This window comes from Panthera tigris, chromosome B2 (assembly GCF_018350195.1).
Source record: "Panthera tigris isolate Pti1 chromosome B2, P.tigris_Pti1_mat1.1, whole genome shotgun sequence".
Classification (NCBI taxonomy): Eukaryota; Metazoa; Chordata; class Mammalia; order Carnivora; family Felidae; genus Panthera; species Panthera tigris.
Genome location: NC_056664.1, coordinates 73,001,949 through 73,024,303, shown reverse-complemented (window position 1 = coordinate 73,024,303; position 22,355 = coordinate 73,001,949). Strand labels below are relative to the sequence as shown.

Sequence of the window (22,355 nt, the reverse complement as noted above, 5' to 3'; positions counted from 1 at the left end):
ATGTACCCTTTCCAAGGCAAGTTGCTGAGTTTCGGTGATTTTAATATAAATCTATTTCTCATCAGGTTAAAAATTTATCCTAAATAGCACTTTAAATCCAAGCTGCTCAAGTAGATATGGTTAGAGATATTTGCTAAGATGATCTTCTGTAAGAGATGTATTATATCTGATATTAGACAAAATAAAACATAAACATGACATCTTACCCAAGGCGCTGTATATTTTTATTACTCACTGTGGTAACAATGCAAGTTTTTGAAGAGTTAGTTGTATCGTGTTGACTTTATATGTTAAACCGAACAGAGATTGGTTGTGTGTTGTGAAGAAGTTCAACAAAGTTAGAATCGTTGCTTCAGAAGACCAAGGGACATTCTCTCTTAGAGGGAATGAAGAATGAATAGATATACTTTACTATTTCCTCCCCCGTATACGTATTTTTTGTAAATATTCTGAATTTGCTTATAATCACTGCTAGAGATATATCGATGACCCCAAAAAGTAATATCCAGAAAAAATGTGAGAGAAAGAACTACTGGTGGCCATCAGGTTACATTCCAATTCTTTTTATATGTAGACTTCCAAAAATAATTTCTGGTTATCTGTCATTTTCCTGTTTTCCTATATTCATGGTACAATCTTTTTATATTTTTACTCTGCATAGGTTGTAAATAATTTTTTAAAGAATAGTCAGAGTACAAATATAGGAATGTAATAGTTAAAATGAAATAAAATATATCACAGAACTCTCTCTTCTATCATTACATCATTTTTAAGATGACCTCTTCTATTTCATGTATCTGGAGACATCTTTATGTTGATGAATCCCCTCTTCTTTTTGCCTCCACTGTTAACACCTTCATTTAGGCCAGTGGCTTCTCTGATCACTATGCAGAGTGGTATGCCACTTTATAGTACAATCTAATATATGCATATCTCTGTGGATATGCATAACAAACTTGATGAAAATGTCATGAAATGATAGGATGGCCTCATATTTTCTATTATACATATATTTCACAGATATTGCTGGCTAAGACTACTAAAATCATTGTGTGATCCTAAAAGGTTGTGACCCACAGATTGGAAAACAGTAATCCAAGCCAGTATCATCATTTGTCCAGATACCTGCAGTAGCCTATTAACTGGTTTCTCTTTTTTCCACTTTTTTCTCTTCGATTCCCTATTCCATATAGTAGTAAGAAAGACCTCAAAAGGTAAATTAGATCATGGTACTCCCCTGCTCAAAGCCTTTAGTGGCTTCTTACACTTATATTAAAAGCCAAACTCCTCACAGTGGCTTTTATGATCTAGCCCTTTACTTTTTCCACAGAATGATCTTCTGTATTTTCTCCCTTCTTCAATATGCCTTGGCCCCACAGAACTTGTTTCAGTTCTTCTAGGACACCAAATCCTTGCCTTTCTGGGTACAAGCTGTTCCCTCTGCCAGAAACCCTCTTTTCCCAACTTCTCATGGCTAGCTGGTGCTTGTCCATTAGATCTTGCCTTATTTTCTCTACAGGGAAGCTTTCTGGACACTCTAGATGAAGTAAGTCATTCCTTACTATCTATTTCAGCCTATTGTTTAAAAATTTACCACAACTGCAGAAATGCAGAAAAAACATGGCAGCTAGAGAACGTTGACCAAGTACCAAGCAGGTTGGGATGGTGGGAAAAAGACCCAGAGCAGGAGATTGCACATTTTTAAGGGCTAGGTTGTATTCGTCTTAAAATCAGGAACTTGGACTTTGGAAATGTGACTTCATGTGAAGCATCTTTTCTGTTATTACTGCCTTTTAATTTTTGTTTAGTATTGAATCACATTACATTTTAAAATGCTACATGTCACTGTTTCACTAAGAAGAATGAAGAAAAGGAAGGCTGTGACTACATGTAAGTCAACAAATTAAAGAGAGGCTGTCTGGTGACAGAGGTAGAGTGAGAGGCCCTAGAGAAAGGCAGTGCTCAGGTACAAGGGTCAGAGGCTGCTGGTGGGGTCAGCTCCTGCCTGTTGAGGGTTATTCTTGACTCAGAACTTATTTATAGGGTTTTATATGCTGTTTTTAATAAGAACGATATTTCTATCCTTGAAATATCTTCCCTAACTTTGGAGACCCTTCCTGTTATGGAAATCATGAATAACTTGCCAGATGTTTTTGAGTAGTCCTGTTGAAGGGGCACTATAACCCTCTTTGTCCTAGGGATTGAAAGTCCCTATTTCTATCCCAGCAGTTCCAAGTCTACAAGCAGATATTTGTACATGGTATAAGCCTTCACCAGCAGCCACTTGGGAGGATGGGAATGCAGGATATACCTGCTTTTGAGTTTTTGAGTTCAGGTGGTACTTGGAATCAACTAAATTTCCCTGGGCCTCCAAGTGGATGCCCTGAAAAAGGATTCCCTGAAGGCTGAGACTATCATTTGAACCCCCAGGGGCCTGGTGCTTAGAAGTACCACCTGGTCCCTGGACTCTCCCTCTGCCACTGATGGTTTCCATTTTTAAGAATTAGGTTCCACTCCAGACCTTGGGAAGAGTTAGCTTACAAGGCACCAGGCATGCACTAAGGTATATTTATATGTATTTTCTCATTTAATATTGCCCAGCCTGCTCTCCCAGCCTGGCCCTGTATCACATTCTTCTGTCTATTCCTTTTCACCTCAGTACTAGGGGACCATTTCCCCAAAGCTATGATATGAATGTACATGTTCTGAGGGTGTTATGATACATGTCTTTCCAGTCCCCCATAATTCCTCAACAAAGATTTGTGATAATATTTTACTCACCCCACTTCTCCTCCTAGGCTCAACCTTGAAGAGAGTTCACCATGGCCCACATGAAGCATGGGATGCTTTTAAAGAGACTAGCTCTAAGTTCTAATAGAAAGATTCTATGTCAAGAAGTAGGGGAAAAATATCCATCCCTAGGGTTCCTGCATCCAACTCTCAACCACTTCACTTGAGAATAATCTACTCAGCTGTTTCCATGTTAGCCATTGACTTTCCCAACCAATAAATAATAAGGAAGATGTGCATTAACCAAGGCAGCCTTGCCATAAGGTTAAAAGAACCTGGAAAGATGATCTCCAGTGCTTCTGGACCTTTGGAACAAATCCAGTTTCTTCCTGGGCCAAGTTTCTTTGAATTACAATTTATTAAAAACAAAATGAACTGGCTATTTTGGGCTAGAGTTTGAGGTATTACCTAAATCCTGATTGAAATGGCTTGTGAAGTTCTTTAGGAACAGCCTTTTCTTGTTTTCTTTCTTTCTTCATTGTTTTTGTTTTGTTTAAAATAATTATCTTATTCTTGAATAATGTAATAGATAAGAGCTGCAGGAAACCATTGGAAGTTCAACATCATTTATGGAATTGTGAGGATAATCCATTGACAGTGAGAGCAATAACAAGATAACAGACTTCAACTGGCAAGAAACAGCAGATCACTGCCTGCAGGGGATGACCAAGTCAGAAATTTGACTGTTTCCTGTGTTCGGATAATGTAATCTAACACAATTGTTGAACCAACTTATGCTATAATGATATTATATTTGAAATGTTCTACTTAATTGTAATCAAAGTCCAATTTCCTAGTGCAATTAAATACAGTAAAATATATTGTAGGGATTTATTAGTCAAAATTGACTAAAAACAAAAACAAACAAAATGTGGCATTAGTCCCAAATGAAAGCAAGCTGGACTGAGGTCAAAGAAGAAGAAAACCATACAAATAGGTAAGAAGTCACAGTCAGAGACTTAAAACTGTTTAAAACTACAATGCTCTTTAGTGAGACATCACATTTGTCCACAGACTTTGAGAGAATAACTTACATTTCAGTTTTATAAAACTGATTATTTATATTCAGCACTTTTAAAAAAATTTTTTAATGTTTATTTATTTTTGAGAGAGAGAGCGCACGTGCACAAGTGGGGGAGGAGCAGAGAGAGAGAGAGAGGGAGACACAGAATCTAAATCAGACTCCAGGCTCTGAGCTGTCAGCACAGAGACCGACACAGAGCTCGAACTCATGAGCTGCAAGATCATGAGCTGAGCCAAAGTGGGACGCTTAACTGACTGAGCCACCCAGGCATCGTTTTAGTCTGTACTTTCAACTAAATGTACAAAAGCCTTTAATTTTAAGTGGGAGAGTATGAAGATATCTCTGTGGGTTTGTGAATATTGAATTAAATCCCCTGTATTTCATTTCTATTATACCTTAACAATGGCTAATATGAAATGCCATTGTCAGAGGGAAATAAACTGAAGGAGGAATCTGAATCCTCTACAGTAGATGGATGACCATGCATCTTAGATTTTTTGAAGAACTAAACAGATTTAAAATATATAGTCCTTTTGTCCTAAGTTTATTAGTATTTTTATACCACATAATTTAATTTTTGATTTGGGCACACAGTCATAATGCTTAAATGTTCTAAGAATAAGAACTCAAATTTTAGTCAAAACATTTATTAGTACAAAAATTAAGGGGGCTGGCTCACTCAGTAGAGCATGTGATTTTTTTTTTTAAGACAAATATTGTATGATTTCACTTGATATCAAGTACTAGAATCAGCAAATTTAGTTTTATTTTTTAATGTTTATTTATTTAGTTTTTGAGAGAGAAAGAGCAAGCCAGGGAGGGGCAGAGAAAGAGAGGGAGAGAGAAATCCCAAGCAGGCTCTGCACTGTCAGTGAGAAGCCTGGCACGGGGCTTGAACTCACAAACCAAGACATCATAACCTGAGCCAAAACCAAGAGTCAGAAGTTCAACCAACTGAGCGACCCAGGCTCCCTGAGCATGTGACTCTTAATCTCAGGGTCATGAGTTCAAGCTCCACACTGGGTGTGCAGTCAAAAAATAAGAATTTGAGTAAGTAGTAACATAACATCCTCATCAAAGTAAATGGTATATTTTTAATTTTGTATTACATGTATGAAGGCATAATTTGAAATCTCAAATTGATTAGTCTTCATACCCTACTTGATATAAAACAGAAAAGTGGTCGAAGCTTCTGAAGGATTCCCAGAAGTGTTAAAAAGCAAATAAAAGGGAGAAAAGTTAAATCCCCCATAAAATCCTATCAATCATATATAACTAGGGGTTCAGAAAAATTAGTCATCAAATGATCATAAAACTGGAAACTTAGTTTCATAATAGCATTGAGGATATTTATTAAAACTTTAAAGTTGACCACATTTCAACTGAAAACATCCTCCTAAGTAGAGTATTTTTTACTACAGACACACAGAATATATTTAGACCATTTAATCTAGATTATTTGCCAGTTGAATTTCAGATAGTCATAGTGATCAAAACTAAGGATTCATAAAAGGTAGCTTCATAGTGGCTGATAGCACTAGACTGATTCAATAGCCATGCATCTGTATTAACGAATAGGATATGAGAAAGGATGAGTGAAGGAATAGTCAAGGGAAAAAAATCAGGGGAGATATAAATACCTGTGTACACACACTCTCACCTCCCAGTGCAGCTGCATTGAACGTCCTTCCCTCTCACTGGAACTCAGAGATATGAGTGTACTACATTAGGACCGGAGGGTTGCTGAGTTTAGGCTACCCACGTTTGAGTGCAGCATAAAGTGCAGTTTGTAGAACCTCTGGTTAATTTGATCAATACAAGCATTCAAATTGGTCTTTAATTAAATATAGAAGACAACTGAAATTTCCATTTTGCCCTATTAAAAACAAAAACTTTAGCCAGATATCTGGCTGTTTAATATCATGTAGATAAAACATCTAAATAATTAGCTTGTTTTTCAATTTTTTAGTCCAAATGTTTGCTATCTTTAGACAGAAAGTGGATTATGAGTTAGTCATGATAACTCAATTTCTTTGATTTATGAAGAAAGTGTGACTCAAAATAAGACCTATCCAATAAGCAAAGGGTAATTTGGTGTCAGAAATATTTTGAAGTCATCTCTTCTTGTTGTCTAGAGTAATAACATACAAAATAGAATACATTGCAATGTACTATATAAACAGGACACATTTTAAAGTAAAATATAATAGTTATTATTTAAGAGATTTTTAAAAATGTTTTATTTATTTTTCAGACAGAGACAGAGCATGAGCGGGGGAGGGGCAGAGACAGAGGGAGACACAGAATCACAACAGGCTCTGGGCTCTGAGCTGTCAGCACAGAGCCCGACATGGGGCTCAAACCCACAAATCTTGAGATCATGACCTGAGCCGAAGTTGGACACTTAACCAACTGAGCCACCCAGGCGCCCCAAATATAATAGTTATTATTAATGTATTTTTATTATTGTTGATTTTATTTTTTTAAATAATGAATTTAAAATATGGACATACTACTCTGAGTATGAAATGGACTCACCTTGCAGGTATTTCCAGTGCTTAGCAGTGTAAAAGGCACCTGTGTCACTTCTGAGTATGCTGACCTCCTTGACAAGTCCTGTAACCCACAGAAGGACACTGATGATGTTCAAAGAAATGTAAGGAAAAGAGGAAGACAACCAGACAGGTCACAAGTGCTTGCATGAAGCATTTATTTTTTAACACACAGCAAAGCCATACATTCTGAACTACCCTTCATATAGAACTCATGTTAAATAGATGGGAGCAGGATGTGGCAGCCAAATTAATGCCAGTTAAGAAAAAATAAATGTTTTTAGAATTTTAATGGAAACCAGGGATGATATGGGGACAATGAATCCCAGGCACCATATATTTTTTTCCTCTTTTAATATGCTATCTTTCTGCTAAGAAAAATTAAGAATGTCACTTGCTTTATGCTAAACACTTACTCACTTCATTGAGTAATTACAAATTTCAAAACCTGGAGGGCAGTTCTTTTATTGCCCTTCAGAGATATCTTACTTATCTAAACTGTGGCTACTTAATCATGTGTTAGTCCAAACTCCGTTTTAATCCCTAGCACCCCTGCTGGAGTTGTGGCTTATAAGAAACCAATCTTCTCCAGTCAGAAGCTTCTGTTTCAAATGTCAATAACTTTGATAGCTCTTCTTTTCTTCCCCCTACACTTTCTCAAGCAATGCCTAATTCCATCATCTTGAAGCCTTTCTTCTTATTAGGGAATTAAACTTGAATCTATTTTATCCCACGTTGCTAGAGTAAGTTTAGGTGTCTTGGTGTTCCCCCACCTCCTGCAGAGACTCTGCAGCTAGTTTTCTCACTCATATTTCACCTAAGAAACCCAGGACTTTCAAGTCAGATTTCTATTCCTAGAGTCCAGTTTGCACAGTTTAAAAAAAAAAAAACTGTCTCTTAAAAATGATCATGATTCTAGTAGCTTTAAGAAAACATTTTGTGTGTCATTTGTTGTGTTCAGTTTCTCACACTTTCGAAGACAGTGTGGTTTTTGATTAGTAATTTCTCCCAAACACCAAGATAACATTAATTATATTATTTAAATTGTAATTTCTTTCTTTGGCAGCAGAAAATTTTGAGGTAAGGGATGAAGTTAGTAGGAAAAGACTTTAGAACATAGCGATGCCCGAAATACTTAAAAAAAAACAAATTATCTCAAACAAGGAGGTATTATTGAATTAATGTATGGTCTATGCATATGAGTAAATATACCTTCTAAAGCTGCTACAAATTCATATGGTAGTTATGCAATTTCTGATTTTGGCATATCAAAATGGTGCTAGCAAAGTAGGTATATAGTATTTTTAAATATCTCTAAAATGCTGAAAGCTCATATAAAAGAAATCAACTGTCAAACTGTTAACATAGGTCCAAGTTAAGAACTGAATGGAAAAAATATCAGAATGAACTAGCTATACCCATAGAAGACGGTCTTTTTTTTCCCTACAATGTACACAGATATTGTTGACCAGATTCCTTTTTATTTTTATTAAAAACATTTTTTTATGTTTATTTATTTTTGAGAGAGAGACAGAGCATGAGTCGGGGAGGGAGAGAGAGAGGGAGACACAGAATCTGAAACAGGCTCCAGGCTCTAAATGGTCAGCACAGAGCCTGACGCAGGGCTCAAACCCACAAGCCATGAGATCATGACCTGAGCAGAAGTCGGACGCTTAACTGACTGAGCCAACCAGGCACCCCGACCAAATTCCTTTTTAAAAAGAAAGATAATTTATTATATTTCCCTCCTTGGACCCTTCTCAAAGCTTCACCAGCACCACAAGTAAACATTAACATTTTCTTCTGAGAAGTTAAACATTCTTCTAGTACAAACTTACAGAAGGAAAAACTCATAATACAAATATTACTTTAGAGAATAAGGGTTTATTCATTGTTTGGTAGTTTTTGAAAATATATGTGTATTTCTAGTTTACAGTTTGCCAAATGAATGCAACTTTTGTATGTCTCTTGTTTGGAGTAAGGAAAATGTCTGGCCCGGGACTTACAACATTGATTTAAACGGCAAGCATTTCACTGCGATGTCAAAACAGGAAGAACTTATGGCATAATTAGCACTGATAGTAGAACAAGAAAATACTGGCTAGTCTTTCTGATGAAGAACTCTATTAAAGGACAATCTATATCAATTGTGATTTTAGGAGTGATGATGTACATCTGTTCACCACATTTTGCTGCTTGCATATTGCATTTCCTAAGCTCACTGATCCATGACAGTGTATAAAATTATTTTTATGAGGTCACAGACTTCAAATAAACATCCTTAAAAATAACACCTAAGAAATTACATTTACAAGATGCTTAAGAGTAGAGCAGTGATGCTTTCATAAGACATTCACAAGTGTGAACATAGTCTACACAAATGACCCTCTGTGTAGAGGATGCCTTCAAACTGAACTGATCATTTAAATCCATTAACACAGATGTAAGATTATACAGTGTGGCCAAGAGAAAGGAGTGCTGGCCTATGATTGATAGTAACTAATAACTTTATAAACTTGGGGAAAATCACCTAGCCTTTCTTCTTTTCTAAAATGAGGATGGCACATTGATCAGAATAATTTTGAAGATAAAATTAGATGTTATAGAATAAAAAGGGTTGAAAGGTTTAAAACTACAAAAGTTAACCTGTTGCTTGCTAACAAGTATATAAGTAATAAAAAGTTGAGCTGCTATTCCCAAACTAATCTGTAAGTTTTATGGCTTAGGATATTTCTGGGGTTAAATAGGCCCTGAATAAAAAACATTTATTATTTCCCTGAAGAAACATGGGGAAAGCCATTCACAGCACCATTTCCCTGGGAAAACAGGTAATGTAGGTTCCCAAGTGAGTTTTAGTTTTTACATGAAGCACTCTGATTAGCTGCTGCTCTACTAACACCAGACAGCAGGGAAATCTCCAGTTTACTCTGCAATGTAGACAGGTGCATATGTATGCTTGGAAGAGGATGTCTTTCTGTCCCTTAGTGGCTTCAGGAATCACTGGGATTTGCCCTATGAAGGCAGTGTATCCAAAGAGGTGAGAGGAGGGGGTGGCTAAAATTCCTCACACTGCCACTGCTCTGCCTGGACTGCAAGGTGTTTCCACAGGGTTATGTCACTTTTTGTGGAAGGGATCAAAGAGCAGAAGCAGTGGAAGGGAGAAAACCAATAGAGAGTATGGAGAGGGCTGATATGGAAAGATTAAGAATACGACAAGAATATGGGGAGAGACTGGTTATAGGGCTGAGGGACAGAGAAGTAGTAGTCTTAACAGTAGTTTTCTGGGCTCTTCTCTCTCCTTCTGGGTATGAGCTTGGGGGAATCATGTATTTATCTTCTTCCTATCTTCTAAGAACGGTTTTCGAAGATAGGAAGCAGACAAGGCAAAATGGGAAAGGTATTATCACTGCTACATGAATTTGGGGGCAGACTCAAACCTCACACTATGTTTCAGTGTGTACAGAGTTACTTGTAAGCTCTGTAAGGCTGCCAGCTTGCTAGCTCTCCACTGCCATAGTCAGGTCACTAGTGACTGTGGAAGAAACTCTCAGCCCATTTAGGCCACTCTGCATTTCGGCAGTTGCTTCAAGACAAAACATCTTATTTCTCAATGTTGTGTCCAATCTGAATGTCCAGTACTTTGAAAGGAGCAGAGTGGAGTTCCAATCAGTTTTAAGTCTATAAGGTAAATGAGAAGACAGGGACAAGGCAGACTCACAGAATGAAAGGAACTAGGAGAGGAGGCACACGTGTGGGTCTGCACCAAGGCTCTGCCACTTTTCACAGTTATTCAACCATCCTCTGCTTTATTTTCCCTACCTGAAAAATGGGTATGCAACATGTAAAGTTTTGAGATTTGCAGAAGGCTTAAAAGAAGATAATGTATATGAAATACTGAGGACACTGCCTGGCACATTGTAACAAACTCAATAATGATAACTATTATCAAGACCAAAATTGAATTTTTTCTTTTCTTATCATTAGACTGATCGTTACTGTCACTTTTAAACCAAGATCAGCTAACTACAAGTGTTTTCAAAAGTATATGTAAAGGTTTCTTTTAAGAATTTCAGATAGGGATTCATAGCATTTTATTGTCGTAGATTTTTTTTTTTTCGTTTTAAATGGGGGACGGTAAATTATTTACCAAGTAGGTTCAGAAGCTGAAGGCTGGGGGAAAAAAAGCAACTCTGAACCTAAATTTAAACTAAGAGTGTTGAACTATGTTTAAAGACCTCTAAGTTATGAATATATTTGGAAAGTACAGATTTTCTCATGTGATAATTATTTTGGTTATCCAGAAAAAAATAAATGCTTGCAATTGCAAAATTTGCAAATTCGTGGAAGGATGAACATTTTTTCCCCCAGAATGTAAATATTATCTCAGTTTGAAGACAAGGAGAAGACAAACAGAAAACAACAGATGCTTTCATTCAACAGTACCTATAGAGTGGCCACTATGAATCAGGCACATATGAATCCAGTCAAAGCCTCACCAAGTACTTCCAAAAACAAGCTATCCAGATGTCCTAGTACAGGCGGTAGCAAGGTCTAGATTATGGAAATATGGAAGGTTGCTGTGAGAGGGGAATCCAACTGGGGAGTGGGAAATACTTTGATAAAGGCTTAAGGAAGTGTCAGCCACAAAGCCCTGGCAGCTTCGGAAAAGGGCACTTACCCACTGCTACTAAAATTCCTCTTTTCCTCAGTGCGGGGTCTCATGCATAGCAGGCCTCCTATGTCTGGCCTCAAACTCTACTTCTGCCTCTCAGCCATGCCGTCTACTCTTTGAAAAGGCCATGGAGCAGCTGGGCAGAGATGGGCAGCCTCTGATTGGGAAAGGATCCTCACTTAAAGAACTGGACTGCAGTGGCTGTTGTCAGGACAGTGCAAAGTGTGGCTGAGTCCTTGTGTCAGGCTTATGTGGACAACTTGGTAAAACGCACATTCCTTTAGCCCCATGGAACAAAATCCTGGGCATGCCTGAAGTACAGGTGCTTACAGCTCTGAGACTTGTTTTTATTTTTTTTTCCTTCACTTTTTAGACATAGGATTAAAATAAAGCATAAAGTAATAGCAGCAGGGTTAAACCCTTGTTTTTTGGTGCGCTGTACCTAATGCATGATTTACCCCTTTGGCCATATTTTTAGAAGGGGCAGAATTCACACTGGCCTTTGAAAGTAACGTTTTTAACAGGTTTTTTTTTTTTTTTTTTTTTTAAGTATTTTTGCTGTTTGTACTTAAGTCTTGGGTTCCAATGAGAAGGTACAGGTAAACTACAAATAATCCTGTTCTTGGAAATGACTAAACAGCACTCACACACAGTCAAATGGGTTGGGTACAGGGTCTGGCCCAATCAGGTATTAGCCATGAAACTTGGGCAAGTCTCTTTATCTCTCAGTTGCTCTGTTTCTAAATCCCTCGGACATAGAATACCTTCTTTCTAAATTGAAGATTTAATGAAGTTTTTAGGTGTAAAGCCCTGAGTAGAGCCTAGAGGCGCTCAATAAATTCCTGGAACCCCACAAACCTTATCCAAATGCACCACCAATCTCATCCCTTCCACCATGGCAGTCTATAATCCTTTCTCAAACATTCTCTAAGGCTCTCTTTCCTTTATTGATAATGCCTGTCTCCTTACTCAGCTATAGAAGTGAAGCCCACCTTTTAAGATTCAGTCCAAATGATACCTCTCTTCTGGTCTTCTCTCCCAGTCCTCCTGATCCTAGTTAGCACATACTTCTCCCACGATGCAGGTAAGGCTGAACCATAATTACATGCTTGTCTGTCATGCCGGCTAGACTGTGTGAAGTGTAGTCATTCTCACATCCTCAGCACTTAGCTTCGTGCGTGGCACGTAATAACCGGTCAAACCATAAATATACACATATGTAATTTTTCTGAATGCCTGGATAGAATGGATTCACGTGTGGAAGGCTGAACAAGGGAATATACGTCCTTTAGGGAGGCAATGGGCCTGGGAGAATTGTGTGGTGGTCCTAACGTTCCTTCCCCAACCCCCTCTACAGTGCTAGGCTGGACACTGAAGGATAATGGCTTCTAAGGTGCAGTCGGTTTCTGCGCTTTGGGACACGGCTCCGCAGGGCACCGGCAGGGGGCGGCGTTGCCACGCATCTGGATGCTCCGCGGGTAACCGTCCTCTCCCCGCCCCCACCCCCTCACCGAGGGCGCGCAGCTTGGGCGAGTAGGACCGAGCTCCCTCAAATCTCGCGGGGCGGACTGTTCTTCCTCCCATGCCAGGCGCCCGAGATTGTGCAGGGTCCAGGGAGAGCCTTCATCTTCTCCAGCATGTTCCCCTTTGCCCTACCTCAGTCTCCCGCAGTCTTTGCATGAAGTAGTTAGTTTGGAAAGACCGTGCGGCCGGAATAGATGGCCGCAAGAAAGGAAGCTTTCTAGCAAACTCGGTGGTGAGCGCGTGTGGGAGTAACCATTACACTACTTTCGCACTGCCAAAGTGACTGAAGCAGGTTCGAAAAACTCATCTTTTAGACTCGACCTGTCACATTTTGTGGAAAACTAGACAATTTCACATTGACATCTGTATTCACTTTAGAAAGGCAAACCTTAGCTTGGGACGAACGCGCTTCGCTTCCTCTGTCCGCGGGAGAACGCGCCGCGGTGCGTCCGGGCGCGCGCAGCAGCTCTTTGCGCGACACAGCGGCGGCGCGCTCTCCGCGCCGCACCCCGGGCCCGCGCCGTCCTCGGCTATTGGCCGCTCGCCCGCCCAGCCGCCCGACCCGCCGGGGCGTCCGCTCGGTGACGCGCGCTGGCCCACGCCGCGCTCCCGGCCGCCTGGAGCGGCTCGTGCGCACGAGTTGGACGCAACCTCGCGGCTCCGCCCCCGCGTCTCCTCGGGCTTGCCCGGAGCTCCCAGGCACTTCCCGAGGTTTCGAGAATCGAAACACAGTTAGCAAGCCCTTCCCCTCACTCGCGGAGACTGATTTGCATGGACGAGTGGGCTCAATAGTTCACACCGAGACAGTGTTTCTTGATTAAAAAAAACGGTCTAGCTTTATACCGATACACTGTTTAAGCGGGAGGTCGTGAGGAACCTCTGGAGCCCCATTATTAAGCTATAAGGACGCGCTGAATCAGAGAATTTTATGTTTGGCGACTTTCTGCACTTGCGTGATTTTACTCGTGATTCAGTTTTTAGGGCCACTTACAACTCTTGAGGCATTTTCAGGGTCTTCCCGTTGAGGAAAAAAAAGAATAGAGAGGCTTAGGCGCGAAAGACCGTCTCTAAGTTAAGTATATGTACAAATACACGGACATATACATGTACGTACAAATAGCTACCGGCCTCGCGCTCTACGGACTTCTTGGCTTGCCGCGCCGCTCAGCCAGTCTCGGTCCGCAGGGCGGGCGGGGGCGGCACCCTATGCAGATGAAGAGGGTGTGGCGAGCGCGCAGCGCCTGGGCCCCGGAAGCGCAGAAAGGCCTGGTATAAAAAAAGTAGTGAAGACATTTCCCCGCACAACTGCTAAAGCTCCAGAGACAGTAGCGTGTGCGGCGGCGACGGCGGCAGCTGGAGCCGCCACCTCCGGGACCACCGCAGCTGAGGCGACAGCGGCGCGGGCGGGGGCGAGGGGCGGGAGTGGCCAGCGCAGGCGGCGGGGTCTAGGAAGGACTAAGTGGCTCGCCGCTGCCGGGAGCGCACTCGCTGCTCCTAGAAGTGTTGCCGCCTCGCGGTTCCTCGCTCGCTGCGCTCCTCGAAGGGGCGGCCGCCTCCAGGTGACACAGACGGGACTCCCGCTTGCACTTTCCAGATGCATCAGAGATACTTTTGGTGCGGGGCTTCTCTGCGGCGCGCGGCTGGGGACCGCGGGAGTCTGGGGAGGGAGAGTCTCCCAGAAGCCCTCGAGCCTACGGAGGGACCGGGGAGGGGGCGCGCTTTTTCCTTTTTGGGCCCCTGTCCGGTGCCGCGAGTCCTCACCGCCCTCCTTCCCCCTTTTGGCTTTTAGGACTGACCAGGGCCAAGTGGCGTTCGGAGGGCACTTCATGGCGGAAGGCGAAGCGTACTTTGCCATGGCCGAGGACGAGCTGACCGGCGGCGCTTACATCCCCCTGGGCGGCGACTTCGGCGGCGGTGGCGGCGGCGACTTCGGCGGGCACTGCTTGGACTATTGCGAAAGCCCCACGGCGCACTGCAACGTGCTAAACTGGGAGCAAGTGCAGCGGCTGGACGGCATCCTGAGCGAGACCATCCCGATCCACGGGCGCGGCAACTTCCCGACGCTCGAGCTGCAGCCGAGCCTGATCGTGAAGGTGGTGCGGCGGCGCCTGGCCGAGAAGCGCATCGGCGTCCGCGACGTGCGCCTCAACGGCTCGGCCGCCAGCCACGTTCTGCACCAGGACAGCGGCCTGGGCTACAAGGACCTGGACCTCATCTTCTGCGCCGACCTGCGCGGGGAAGAGGAGTTTCAGACTGTGAAGGACGTCGTGCTGGACTGCCTGTTGGACTTCTTACCCGAAGGGGTGAACAAAGAGAAGATCACACCACTCACCCTCAAGGTAAAGCCACCCGAACTGGGTTTGGGTCCTCGCCCGGACCGGGCTGGGGTGCGGCGGGCAGAGGGGCGTCCGTTTGATGCCACAGACCCGCGGCCGTGACGGGTTTGGGCATGCTTCTATATTTGTTTTGTTTTGTTTTGTTTTTAATGAGTAAACTAAGGTGCACGGACGATATTGAATGTTTTAGTTCACTTGGTTCTTCAGCGCCACTACTCTTCTGCTTCCTCCTCTGTTCTCCCTTCTCTTCCTTATTTTTTTTTTTTTAACTCTTGGCTTTCCTTGCTTCAGTCTTGTCCAGAGTAGATTGATTAAGTGAAAGAATGAAATGATATGTCACTTTTTTGAGTCATTTTACGATCTAGTCTTTGGGGAAAGAGCAGTCTGAAGCAGAATGGAGTCAGTGGGCTTATTGGTGTATTGGAAAATGTGATGAGATTTCCCAGCTGCATGAGGCTGACTCGGTGTGTGAAGGATATGTGTGGTGCTTCTCCTGGTCGGTTCACGTGTGAGGGATATTGTGGGAACCCCCCCCCACCCCCACACTTTGGTTCAAAGCGTGTTTTATACAATTAAAATTGCATGAGGAATTAGCCTCCCAGAATGTCCTAATTTAGTTCATATTGGGTTTCAGAGTACTCCTGGAGGGACAAGATTCTGGTCGCATCAGTTTCCTTAGGGGAAGTACAACTGGGTTGACTAGGGACAAGGGTGAGGGGCAGACCAACCTTCCACTGTATGCCCTTCTGTCTTTCGAGTATTGTGTGGATGTTGTGTGAATATTGTATCTATAAGACCATTTTCAAAAAATAACATTTCAGAAGTCAGACATGACAACAGAACCTTTTAGTACTGTGCTACGTCTGCCAAAAGCCTCAAACTATTACTTCTAGTTTCTTTCCCAGACGGTAAAACCACTCGTTAAATGCGTTTTTTTCTGCTTTCAGAGGACTGTTTAAGCCTGTAGGTAGTGTTTTGCTGAAACTTGACAAAACAAAAGGGAAGGAGCAAAATAATTTTCAACTGTGAAGAAGATGTATTTATCTACTTATTATTTTTTCTAGGTCTTCTCATCTTGTTTTATCTTTTAAATTGTAGGAAGCTTATGTGCAGAAAATGGTTAAAGTGTGCAATGACTCTGACCGATGGAGTCTTATATCCTTGTCAAACAACAGTGGCAAAAATGTGGAACTGAAATTTGTGGATTCCCTCCGGAGGCAGTTTGAATTTAGTGTAGATTCTTTTCAAATCAAATTAGACTCTCTTCTCCTCTTTTATGAATGTTCAGAGAACCCAATGACTGAAACATTTCACCCCACAATAATTGGTGAGAGCGTCTATGGTGATTTCCATGAAGCCTTTGATCATCTTTGTAACAAGATCATTGCCACCCGGAACCCAGAGGAAATCAGAGGGGGCGGCCTGCTTAAGTACTGCAATCTATTAGTGAGGGGCTTTAGGCCTGCCTCTGATGAAATCAAGACCCTTCAGAGGTATATGTGTTCCAGGTTTTTCATCGACTTCTCAGACATTGGAGAGCAACAAAGAAAACTGGAGTCCTATCTGCAGAACCACTTCGTGGGATTGGAAGACCGCAAGTATGACTATCTCATGACCCTTCATGGAGTGGTGAATGAGAGTACGGTGTGCCTGATGGGACATGAAAGAAGACAGACTTTAAACCTTATCACTATGCTGGCTATCCGGGTGCTAGCTGACCAAAATGTCATCCCTAATGTGGCTAATGTCACTTGCTATTACCAGCCAGCCCCCTATGTAGCAGATGCCAACTTTAGCAATTACTACATCGCCCAGGTCCAGCCAGTATTCACGTGCCAGCAACAGACATACTCCACTTGGCTACCCTGCAATTAAGAATCATTTAAAAGTGTCCTGTGGGGAAGCTGTTTCAGACAAGATAGGGAAAATAAATTCACAAATAAAAAGGCTGAGTGACGCAGCCCTGATTAAAGATGTGTTTTGTGCAATGATGATCTGCTCCTGGTTTTAAGCTTGGCAAAGCTTGTGGATCTCTTCATAAATATGGGAGCTTGATCTCAAAACCACCCTCCTCACCCACCAACCCTCTCACCTGTTCCTCCTACCCAATTGGATTCTATCTTGAAACAAAAAGACCTGTCATTAAAAGCAACCAGGTTCTCTTAAAATGACAAGGGAAAAAAAATGCTTGATGACAATATGGGTTTGCAGTACCTGCTCCCATAGCTTTGCCATAGGGGGAAAAAATGGAGGGTTTCTTATAGCATGGAATTCACAAAAGGGAAAATGCAGAGGAAAAAAAGGTCTTACCCCAACCTAGTTTTCAATTCAGAAGTTCAGATAGTAACAATAATGGAAGAAGAAAGGGTACTCCAACGTTGGGATTACTATCTGAGACTTTTAGCAAGTGCTTTCTGTGGAACCATTCTATTACGCTAACAGAAACAGCTTGCTCCTAATGAACAGTAGTAGGTTGGTGCAGCTCTCATAACAAACAGCAGAACTTACGATGACACAATCCATTATTTCCAGCTGCATGCATAGCTTGCATTTTTAAAATGTGAAAATGCAAGCAAAAACAGCTGTAACAAAGAAAGTATGCTCAAGGACCAAAGATTTAACAGATAAAAATACCCAAGTAGAAGAGATATAGTAGAATATATAAAGAGTTACTATATTTGTTACACACCAATAAACATCAAAGTGCCTGTTGCCTTCTGAAAATTTGAAGTGGAAAAATTTTATGGTTTAATGATTATTTTATTTTATCAGGGACTCAAGAAGAAAATAAAACAACATATAAGCTTGTGAATGGTGGAGGAAATGCCCTATTTTTTCTTGGCAAATACTTGTATAAAGTTAACGTTGGTGTGATATTATCATAGGTACATGTGTATGTATGTGTATATTATGTGTATATATATATATACATACTTCATATATGTATATATATACACACAGTACATTGACTATGGTCTAGAATAATGTAGCAAATAGAAAATGTTTAAATACTGTGTGCTTTTATGTTTTCAACAGGATGACATGAGACGTGGGCATATTGCAGTGATGAATTAAAACCCACATCTAGAAAATTAAAGCAAATGAAGGAGGAAAACAAGTAATATATTTGATAGGAAGAGCAGAGAGTATACATTTTTAGTGAGTGTGTTTTTTTTTTTCCTTTTATTGTGAGCCATAGAATTCTACAAATGGGAGAATATTTGTTTGGCAGAGCACTCTTTTTGTACTGAACTGCCATTTTGACAGTAGGAACCCTTTTATTTTGTGTAATACTTGCATGCCTCCATGGTGTATAATCCAGTGGATCATGGATCAGTGATAGTCCATTTAAATCCCTGACTGCTAATAAAATTTCTGGTGATCTGAACACTACTTTATTAATATTTAAATGAATTTTTTAATGAATGCATTCTGCATTCCAGGACCACTAGAATTTAGTAAATGTGAAATTATCCTTTTTAAAGAGTATTTGCACAATTGCTTAAAATTTATATATGAGATATATATTATATATGAAATTTTATAAATTCATGCCAATATGAAACATCTTTGATCTGGTTATCACACTGCATTTAAATATTTAGTACTGTACTTAAAATTCAGTCACTTTGCATTGAATCAGATCCAACTTTATTATCTCTTTCCCAAGAGACCAGTTAAACCTTTGTGAAATGAACTGGCATCCCTATTTCAGTTCAGTGACAGCTAATCCTAAAACCATTCTTTCCCCCACCTCTTAATTCCTCTGGATACTGGTCTCTAAAAATGCGTTTGTTAAAAACAAAGCTAACACATGCAAACCTTTCCTTTGTGTTGTGAAACAACCGCACAATTCCTCTCAACTCTAGTGGATGACTGCTTACTATGACAATTCCTCTGAAGAACCTACCATATTTTTGTCATCAAGTTCAAGAGGGATTGGGGAAGAAAATAGCATCATCCTATTGGCAGTGTCATTTGTTTGCTATCTAAGCATCACTCATGTTCAATTTTAGGTTAATCCATCTGAAACTACCTTTTGCACATCTTTCTTTGAAGCCTTAAGAGGAACTTGATGGGTCTGCTGTAGCAGCTTCCCTGTGAATTCTGTCTGAGCTGTAACAGCTACTGCACTGCCACTCACTGTTTCCTAGGGAACTCTTTCTTCTCCCATGTTGGCTCAGTCTCCCTCACTCCAGCCCTGGGTTTGAGAATTAATTTTGAATTTCCAGGCAATATTATTCCATTTGCAGATCAAGCCTGATACTTAACTGTCAGAAGCCAGAGCTCCGCCTGCTTACCTGTTTTGGATTTTCTATAAGAAAACGAAGGGAATATTCGGGAACATAGGAGCAGATGGTTATCTGTCTACTTCCTTCTTATCCTAACTATTGAGAAGTGAATCATCCACTATATGAAAAAGAATCTGGAGATCTCTGGCTCTGCCATAGGAACAGTCTGCTGGTAATTTATGACACAGATTTCTTATTTGGAGGGGCCTTATTTGAAAATACTTTCCATTTATTTTCTGAAATATTTATGTCCTTCTCTTGCTTTACTCCAGGGTTGGTAGCATAGTTGGAAGTGCCAACACCTGCCATTCAGATAGAACAGGCTGTGCTCAAGACAACCTTCAGCAGTTACTTTAAAACTTAGATAATTTATTTCTCTTTTGTATGTACTATAGTCTTGTGCATATGTAGTTGAACAAAACAGTGGAATAGATGTCTCTCTTTGTGGATGTGTAACCTAAGAGTTTGAATGTCTGGTGAGAGAGAGCCGTGTGTATAGGTCAGAGAAAAGAACAGCTCTCAACTCCTGATTCGTGCCTGTGATTTGCTTGCTTTTGTGTTTATCTGGCCTAGTGTGCTGTTAACTTTAAAACAGGAAGAAGTCTTGTCTTCTGGAGGCTCTTCTCACCTGTCCAGTTTGGCATGTCAGAGAAAATTTAACCTGTGACAGTGCCCTTTTAAAAAGTTGACTGGATTTGCAGTAAATCTGGTTGCCTCAAGAAGTCCTACATCAAGATGGACTTTTCCCTTCCTGACGTGGGGTCAGGTATCTGCTCACTTTGGTAGTGGGTGGACTATTTTAACGTGGCTCCAAATGATGCAAGGATGGAAGAATATCTGTGACCCAAGCCACGGAGGAAATGCAAAGAAAAGCAAACATACTGTTTTTGTCATCCCTTTCTGTTAGCGTATTGTTGATTGCTTCACTGTGCATAAAGTTGTTTTCAAAACAGTGCTTGTCAAATAAATATTGTGAACTATTTTGTAAATGAAATGTATTATGTTGAAAGCTGTCAGCAGTTCAAAAATAAGCTTTTTTTGTTGTTTGAAGACAACGTGTATTAGATGAAACCAAAAAGTAAAAAAAAAAAAAATTACATATAGCACCTATTTGAATATATTCTTTCTTTAAGATTTCTTATAGCATAGCCTTTTCAGTGCCAAGAAAGAATCTCTGTGTAATATTTTGTTGTAATAATGGCTTGCTAACAAAATATATGGTTAAAAGTACAAAGGTGGAAGATGTCAAGGTAATTTGGCAAAATTTGCTGCAAATCCTTTTGCAGAATGGAGGAGGCTCTGCCCGCTGGCTGTCTCTCTCTCCGACCTCTACAACCATTGCCTGCTCTGAGATGTCCTATTGCAGCAAACTGCACCTTGGGTCACCCTTTGGAATATTTTGACTTTAGACTGTGTCACAGGCAGAAAAGGAGTTGATGGAGAATGGACTCTTAAAAACTGACATGTTTGAATCAGTGCTAGAGGGAACAGATTGTGAATTTTGTTTACAGCATCCAATATTTGGATTTTTTTTTCTTGTAAATAAAAAGAAGTTATTTTTTTCTATTGGTTTGTGTCTTTTGTCTTCAGTGTCTGTGCTGGCTAAAGACCATGTCCTCTGAATACCAACTCGATTCCATGAGAAAAGACAAGGCAATATTGGGAGAAGACTAGCCCTCAGCAAATTTTTGGTTAGAACACACATTAAAATGTTCAGCTTTCAGCCAACCTATCTCTGACTGGCTCAGTTAGCTCCAAAAGAGTCTAGCTAATATGTGCAAAATTTTTTTTTTTCCTGGGTATGAACTTAGCAATGTTAAGCAGCCGCAGAAGTCAGACCTATTTGCCACCAACAGTAGAGACTCATGGATCTGGACTACGGGGCTTTAGTGGGCCTTGGTTTTCATGAGTAGCCCAAGTGGTGCAATTCAGTCATCAGTCGTTGTATATAATTTGAGCCTCTATAGTATTATTCAGACTTCACATTGGGAGAAGGGGAATAAGTATTGGAAGCTGGTAATTGGAATGAGAAGTGGAAGAAAAGCATTCTCATAGGTTACACTTTGCGTGTGTGCAAGTTTTGGGTGCAAATAAACTGCCCTTTTGACTAGCATTTAACATAATCTCACCTATTCGGATGACCAGGGGCATACATTAATTTATTAATTTTTTTCTTTGTGTAATTTTGGAGACTTTCTCAATACTAGTAGCAATGATAATTTGGTAAGCTTTGGCTATTATAGGACATATTGTGGTTTTAAAACCACTTAAAGTCCCGATGTTGGGTAGAATGCATACTTGACACTACATCTATGAAAGAGATCCTCCATATTAAAAGCCAGCTTCCCTCACATATACATCATAAAAAATACAAGGTGGTTATTTGGTTTGATAATGGAATTTGTGTGTTACTCGCTTCTTCCTTTGTTGCAACCTCTTCATCCTTCTATAACTAGTCCCTCACATGTCTGTGGCCATCATATAATTCTTTCTAAGCAAAAGTTGAATAAAGACAGTATATGTTAACCTTCTCCTAGACTTAGATACACTCTGCTATTTCTAGTTGAATTACCAGGCTGCACCTAGCTAACCCACCCTTTCTTTCCTTAGGAAGCTCATTACCTAACCATTCTACTCATTTAAGGAAAAAGAAAAATACCCAAAAAAAGCAAAAAACAAGGAAATTAAAATCAGCCCTTAAATATAAAGTAAAATAAGTGCTAAAATCATCAAATACTTCAGAAATTTAGCTAATTGCCTTTTTAGAACCAAATTTGAAAGAAATGATATGAATGTCCTTCAGTCTAATGGCAAATACATTCAGGTAGGAGAGGAAGAAGAGAAATGATTTCAAAATGACAGTAGCCTTCACCTATCAAAGCCCAGTTCTTGGCTTCTAATGCCATGCTCCAAAAAAAAAAAAAAAAAAAAAAAAAAAAAAAAAAGGAACCAGATCTCCTTGGATGAATGGCTGAATCTAGAGATAGAGCAAAGAAGATACCAGAAGAAGCTGGAGAATCCATCTTGTAGTTCCAAAAAGCAATGATCTGCTAAAATAAAATAAAAAAGTTAAAAACCACAACGATGCGGAGCATGTCAAAACAGCACAAGAGCCAACTGAAAAAGTTTCAGTGGCCCAAGCTGGAACAATTACAGCAACAAAAT

The 22,355-nt window shown here is 40.6% G+C and overlaps 1 protein-coding gene and 1 long non-coding RNA gene across 6 annotated transcripts in view; one reads left to right on the top strand and one right to left on the bottom strand.

Moving 5' to 3' along the window:
* LOC102962755 overlaps positions 1–14,435 on the bottom strand; it is a 260,546-nt gene extending 246,111 nt beyond the window's left edge. For 2 of the 4 annotated variants that reach the window (XR_446076.2, XR_006217729.1), the window contains exons 1-2: positions 12,951–13,104; positions 6,353–6,430 (exon numbers count right to left, since the gene is read on the bottom strand). This is a non-coding gene — a long non-coding RNA (uncharacterized LOC102962755). Of the gene's footprint in view, positions 1–6,352; positions 6,431–12,030; positions 12,593–12,950; positions 13,105–13,676; positions 13,829–14,358 lie in introns of those variants that run through there. The other 2 variants (XR_006217730.1, XR_006217728.1) reach the window with 2 other exon arrangements.
* TENT5A (terminal nucleotidyltransferase 5A) lies at positions 13,826–22,100 on the top strand. 2 transcript variants are annotated; one of them, XM_042986718.1, is made up of 3 exons: positions 13,826–14,121; positions 14,352–14,901; positions 15,997–22,100. In XM_042986718.1, the coding sequence occupies exons 2-3, from the start codon at positions 14,389–14,391 to the stop codon at positions 16,771–16,773; spliced, it is 1,290 nt and encodes a 429-aa protein (XP_042842652.1). In that variant the 5' UTR covers positions 13,826–14,121; positions 14,352–14,388; the 3' UTR covers positions 16,774–22,100. The 2 variants fall into 2 exon arrangements, with proteins under 2 accessions (XP_042842652.1, XP_042842651.1); XM_042986717.1 differs by having other exon boundaries at positions 13,826–14,176.
* Positions 22,101–22,355: the final 255 nt, after the last annotated feature.